This window comes from Ranitomeya imitator, chromosome 6, assembly GCF_032444005.1.
Source record: "Ranitomeya imitator isolate aRanImi1 chromosome 6, aRanImi1.pri, whole genome shotgun sequence".
Classification (NCBI taxonomy): Eukaryota; Metazoa; Chordata; class Amphibia; order Anura; family Dendrobatidae; genus Ranitomeya; species Ranitomeya imitator.
The window spans coordinates 16,764,466-16,771,556 of record NC_091287.1 but is presented as its reverse complement, the minus strand read 5'-3'; the positions used below and the strand labels follow the sequence as shown (position 1 = coordinate 16,771,556).

Below are 7,091 nucleotides of genomic sequence, written 5' to 3'. Positions count from 1 at the left end.
AAAATAACAACTAAAGGAAAGAAAGTTCTACGTGTTCCATCTGCAGCCGGAGGATCGCTCTGTGATTACTCCACAAACAGCTCAGATATTATCATTAATGTCGTTAGGTTTTTATATATATTGTATCTATCTGTTTTTTTTCCCAGTAAATTCATAAGAAAATGTACAATTTGTTTTTTATACTTCCTGATTTTTCTTATCCTGCCCATATCCAGAGACGTGCCTCTCACATTCAGCACCGGTCCATCCTTATCTCATAACTCTACTTTTGTGCAAAAATTCAAGTAAAATGAAAAAAAAAAATGTAATTTACTCCAGTCACAGCCAAGGGGGCATTCAAAATGTAGAATGTAACTGGCTGCCATTACTCAGAACAACCTATTCTGTCAATCAGGCTTTTGGGTTCAATGCATTTTTTTAAAAAATACCGTAATCTGTATTAAAAAAAAACAGTCTTGCAGTTTTTACACTGGTCACTGGGGCTATTTTTGATTAATAGTTCCTATTCTTTCCAAAAAAACTTTTCAAAAGTCTCATTATCATCACAGACAGGATTACAATGACACCTCTATGTACAGATAATAACACATGATCCACCATTCACAATAGGTGATGTCACAGCTCACCTCCTCCTCCTGTATAATGACTGATAACTCCTCTATATACAGTAGATAACACAGGATCCACCATTCACAATAGGTGATGTCACAGCTCACCTCCTCCTCCTGTACAATGACTGATAACACCTCTATATATAGTAGATAACACAGGATCCACCATTCACAATAGGTGATATCACAGCTCACCTCCTCCTCCTGTATAATGAATGATAACACCTCTATATACAGTAGATAACACAGGATCCACCATCCACAATAGGCGATGTCACAGCTCACCTCCTCCTCCTGTACAATGTCTGATAACACCTCTATATACAGTAGATAACACAGGATCCACCTTTCACAATAGGTGATATCACAGCTCACCTCCTCCTCCTGTACAATGACTGATAACACCTCTATATATAGTAGATAACACAGGATCCACCATTCACAATAGGTGATATCACAGCTCACCTCCTCCTCCTGTACAATGTCTGATAACACCTCTATATATAGTAGATAACACAGGATCCACCATTCACAATAGGTGATATCACAGCTCACCTTCTCCTCCTGTACAATGACTGATAATACCTCTATATACAGTAAATAACACAGGATCCACCATCCACAATAGGTGATGTCACAGCTCACCTCCTCCTCCTCCTGTACAATGACTGATAACACCTCTATATACAGTTGATAACATAGGATCCACCATTCACAATAGGTGATATCACAGCTCACCTCCTCCTCCTGTACAATGACTGATAACACCTCTATATACAGTAGATAACACAGGATCCACCATCCACAAAAGGTGATGTCACAGCTCACCTCCTCCTCCTGTACAATGACTGATAACACCTCTATATACAGTAGATAACACAGGATCCACCATTCACAATAGGTGATGTCACAGCTCACCTCCCCCTCCTGTACAATGACCGATAACACCACTATATACAGTAGATAACACAGGATCCACCATTCACAATAGGTGATATCACAGCTCACCTCCCCTCCTGTACAATGACTGATAACACCTCTAGATAAAGTAGATAACACAGGATCCACCATTCACAATAGGTGATGTCACAGCTCACCTCCTCCTGTACAATGACTGATAACACCACTATTAACAGCAGATAACACAGGATCCACCATTCACAATACATGATGTCACAGCTCACCTCCTCCTCCTGTACAATGACTGATAACACCTCTATATATAGTAGATAACACAGGGTCCACCATTCACAATAGGTGATGTCACAGCTCACCTCCTCCTCCTGTACAATGACTGAGAACACCTCTATATACAGTAGATAACACAGGATCCACCATTCACAATAGATGATATCACAGCTCACCTCATCCTCCTGTACAATGACTGATAACACCTCTATATACAGTAGATAGCACAGGATCCATCATTCACAATAGGTGATGTCACAGCTCACCTCCTCCTCCTGTACAATGACTGATAACTCCTCTATATACAGTAGATAACACAGGATCCACCATTCACAATACTTGATGTCACAGCTCACCTCCTCCTCCTGTACAATGACTGATAACACCTCTATATACAGCTGATAGTACAGGATCCACCATTTACAATAGGTGATGTCACAGCTCACCTCTTCCTCCTGTACAATGACTGATAGCACATCTGTCACGGGGCTACCGCGACAGAGAGGTTCCAGAGAACTGCAGCACTCTGGGCCTTGTTCACACACAGTGAACAGAAGCTCTTCACCTGTATTCTGACCTGGCTGCTTTGTGCCAGCAGTGCAGGAGTTAACCTTATTGCTGAGTTGCTGAGAGCTGGATCTCTCTCAGCTGAAGTGGATTTTGTAATCTGATCCTCTATATTGACCCAGTCCTAATTTCTGCTATTGTCAGTGATCAGTTCTACTGCCTGGCTTGGAGGTTGAAGGAGCGTAGTGTTGGTGCTGGAGGTTTATTTACAGAGATTGGTGTCTGCTGTTTTGGTTCCATGTTTAACCTGTTTTCCTTCCTGGTTTATTCCTTCTCTTCCCTTCTCTGTGTTTCCTCTGTGGTTGTGCGAGTATTTGGTGAGTTTGAGACTTTTAGTTAACTTGTCTGTATACCCTGTTATTTGTTGTATTATTACACTGGTGCAGTCCACCTCCTTTGAGGGGGGAGGGGGCCACTGATAGGGCATGCACAGGAGACAGGGATACGCTGGCGGCACGGGCCTCCTAACCATCATAGGTACCCCTGAGATAAGGGAAAGCCAGGGCCCCATTAAAGTGGTAGGGACAGGTGCGGGTCCCAGTATGCCGTCCTGCCCCTTTAACATCGCTTACAGCGTGACAACATCTATATAAAGCTGATAACACGGGACACGCCATTCACAATAAGTGAAGTCACAGATCACCTCCTCCTCTGTTCACAATATCATTTGCACACTCTCATTCGATGCTTCAATGCTAAAGATAAGGTCTTTGTCAGTCTATTGCTGCTAATACACATGTGAATTTCCAAAAAGAACATGAAGTTTGAGTCTAGATTGGCCCCCAGTGATCACTCTAAAAATTGCAAGATTTACATATTTTAATACAGATTGTATTATATGTATATTGTAATATATATATAAAAAGACAATTAATATAAAAACCCAATTTAATCAAATAAAACTCCAGTAAAAAATTATGTTTTTTTTTTTACTAGCTCTACAGATACATAGGATCAGCTTGTTTTCCAATCTCGTGACTTAAATGAAGATCGTTTTTAATTTATTGTGTGTAATACCCTTTTTGACCATTTCTCTCAGTGGGGGCGCTGTTTTGCTATGTTTTTAAACTGTGATTCTATTAAATCAAGTAATATCAGATTCCCACCTCCCAATATATCTTATGATTGAGCATATATCTATATAAGTGCATCTGTATTACTTATAACCCAAAAATAGTTTTCTGCCTTCTCCCACCCTCACCCAGATTAGTGGCCCTCTATTGGTACTGCAGTGTCAGCCATATGTAACGTAGCATGCAATCACCTATGAGAAGCATAAAATCTTACAGTACGTCTTGTATGTGTTCATGGCGTTAGGAAATAAACTGCAGAAGGCAAAAAGAAGCACAAAAAAGAAAAACAAAAGCTGCAAATAACAAAACTCATTTTGGAATATTTTTGTTTCTTTTTTTTTTTTGTACAAATAAGTCCATAATACTGACGTCTCCTGAAGTTTTTTTTTACATATTTTTTTTTTTCACTTTTCCTTATTTTGGTTTCATCTCCATGCGGGCGTTGTCGTCTCCATCCAGCTCGTACTCTTCCACCTGTCCGTTGGTCCACACTTTTAGGCGGTCTGTTAGGTCGCTGGTTCGTGGCGCTAAGATGAAGTCATAAATAATGGCGGCGGCTGCTCCTCCGATCATAGGTCCAACCCAAAATATCTGGTCAGAAAAAAGTGAAAAGTTTAGTTGACTTTAGGCCTTCTTCAAACGTCCGTGTCTCCGGGACGTGTGGTGACAGTCTTCACGCGTACCCGGGGAGACACGTACACATGTAGACACATTCAAATAAATGGGTCTGTGCACGTCAGTGTGTTTTCGTGGACCGTGTGTCCGTGAGCAAAACACGCTGACATGTCCGTTTTTTACTGTCAGTACGGTCAGCAAAATGTCCCGCACACGAGGACATGGAGAACACACATTGATGTCCTCCGTGTGACACGCATCGGCAGCGGGGAGAAAGCACTACAGTAAGCGCTGTTCCCCGGCGGCAGGTGCTGAAGCCCACTCTCATCATTCTCCCCTGCTCTGCCGGCGATCGGTGATCGAGTCCAAACGACAGCGGGTGGGGGCTTTTGGGACTCATCATCCGACACCTGCTGCCGCTAATAACAGTGACGGTAGGTGCGGATGATCGGGGTAGTCCACAGCCGCCGGCTGCGATCTAAGGAAATAAATGAATGAAAAACCTGGCGTGGGTTCCCCCTATTTTCTATGAACCAACCAGGCAAAACTCACAGCTGAGGGCTGCAACCCTCAGCTGTCAGCTTCTGCAAGGTTGGTTATCAAGAATAGAGGGTCCTCATGCAATTTTTTTAATTATTGAAATAAATAATTAAAAGAAATGGCATGGGGTCCCCCCTTTTTCGACAACCAGGCTTGCTAAAGCTCACAGCTGGGGGCTGCTATTCTCAGGCTGGCAATGGTTCATTGATATAGGTCCCCCCAGCCTAAAAACAGCAGCCCGCATCTGCCCAGAAATGGCGCATCTATTAGATGCGTCTTATCTGGCGCTTTCCTCGGCTCTTCCCACTTGCCCTGTAGCGGTGGCAAGTGGGGTAATATTTGTGGGGTTGATGTCACTGGTGACATCAAGCCCACAGCTTGGTAATGGAGAGGCATCTATAAGACTCCCATCCATTACTAATCCTATAGTTGTATTGTTTGTAAATAAAGATACGGCCAGAACAAAATCCTTTATTTGGCAAAATTACACAGACTCCTTTAAACCATACTTACTGCAACGCCTAATTTCCCCGAACGCCGTCGATCTCCTGTAATAAAAGTAAAATAATAATCCACCAATATACCACACATGTCCGTCGTTCTGTCTCACGCCATAATCCATGTCTGGGGGCTAAATAGTTTTCAACCTGGACAGTGCCTAGATGCGACCATCCTGGCATAAAACCACTGGTGAATGAGCTGCTGAGGGTGAATGAGATGCTGAGGGTGAATGGGCTGCTGAGGGTGAATGAGCTGCTGAGGGTGAATGAGCTGCTGAGGGTGAATGAGCTGCTGAGGGTGAATGAGCTGCTGAGGGTGAATGAGCTGCTGAGGGTGAATGAGCTGCTGAGGGTGAATGAGATGCTGAGGGTGAATGAGCTGCTGAAGGTGAATGAGATGCTGAGGGTGAATGAGATGCTGAGGGTGAATGAGCTGCTGAGGGTGAATGAGCTGCTGAAGGTGAATGAGATGCTGAGGGTGAATGAGATGCTGAGGGTGAATGAGATGCTGAGGGTGAATGAGCTGCTGAGGGTGAATGAGATGCTGAGGGTGAATGAGCTGCTGAGGGTGAATGAGCTGCTGAGGGTGAATGAGCTGCTGAAGGTGAATGAGCTGCTGAGGGTGAATGAGATGCTGAAGGTGAATGAGCTGCTGAGGGTGAATGAGCTGCTGAGGGTGAATGAGCTGCTGAAGGTGAATGAGCTGCTGAGGGTGAATGAGATGCTGAGGGTGAATGAGATGCTGAGGGTGAATGAGATGCTGAGGGTGAATGAGCTGCTTAGGGTGAATGAGCTGCTTAGGGTGAATGAGATGCTGAGGGTGAATGAGATGCTGAGGGTGAATGAGCTGCTGAGGGTGAATGAGCTGCTGAGGGTGAATGAGATGCTGAGGGCGCAGCATCATTCACCAGTGGTGACATCATCTCCGGCTTTTGCCCACGGTCCTGTGGTCACCGCAGTTCAGCCCGGCCTCGATGATGTCGCCGCTGATCAATAATGCTGCACTCTCAGCAGCTCATTCACCAGTGGTTTTCAGCCGGGACAGTCGCATCTTGGCACCGTCCAGGTGGAAAACTATTTAGCCCCCAGACATGGATTACGGCGTGGGACACAACGATGGAAAGATATGGTATAATGTTGGTTTATTGTTTTACTTTTATTACAGGAGATCGAGGGCGTCGAGGAATTAGGTGTTGCAGTAAGTATGGTTTAATTTAGAACATTAACCCCTTCATGACCTTGGGATTTTTCGTTTTTCCGTGTTCGTTTTTCACTCCTCTCCTTTCCAGAGCCATAACTTTTTATTTTTCCGTCAATTTGGCCATGTGAGGGCTTATTTTTTGCGGGGCGAGTTGTACTTATGAAACAACATCATTGGTTTTAGCATGTCATGTACTAGAAAACGGGAAAAAAATTCCAAGTGTGGTGAAATTACAAAAAAAGTGCAATCCCACACTTGTTTTTTGTTTGGCTTTTTTGCTAGGTTCACTAAATGCTAAAACTGACCTGCCATTATGATTCTCCAGGTCAGTACGAGTTCATAGACACCTAACATGACTAGGTTATTTTTTATCTAAGTGGTGAAAAAAAATTCCAAACTTTGCTAATAAAAAAAAAAAAATTGCGCCATTTTCCGATACTCGTAGCGTCTCCATTTTTCGTGATCTGGGGTCGGTTGAGGGCTTATTTTTTGCGTGCCGAGATGACGTTTTTAATGATAGCGTTCTTTTGATCGCCCGTTATTGCATTTTAATGCAATGTCGCAGCAACCTAAAAAACGTAATTCTGGCGTTTCGAATTTTTTTCTCGCTACGCCATTTAGCGATCAGGTTAATGCTTTTTTTAATTGATAGATCGGGCGATTCTGAGCGCGGCGATACCAAATATGTGTAGATTTGATTTTTTTTTAATTGATTTATTTTGATTGGGGCGAAAGGGGGGTGATTTAAACTTTTATATTTTTTTTATTTTTTTCACATTTTTTTTACTTTTTTTTT

General features: G+C 43.1%; 1 protein-coding gene across 1 annotated transcript in view; it reads right to left on the bottom strand.

The window, feature by feature from the left end:
• Positions 1 to 3,167: 3,167 nt before the first annotated feature.
• Positions 3,168 to 7,091, bottom strand: part of AQP1 (aquaporin 1 (Colton blood group)) — a 38,984-nt gene continuing 35,060 nt past the window's right edge. The window contains exon 4 of the mRNA XM_069729248.1: positions 3,168 to 4,030. Within this exon, the coding sequence (XP_069585349.1) occupies positions 3,854 to 4,030 (177 nt within the window). The 3' untranslated portion in view covers positions 3,168 to 3,853. The remainder of the gene's footprint in view (positions 4,031 to 7,091) is intronic.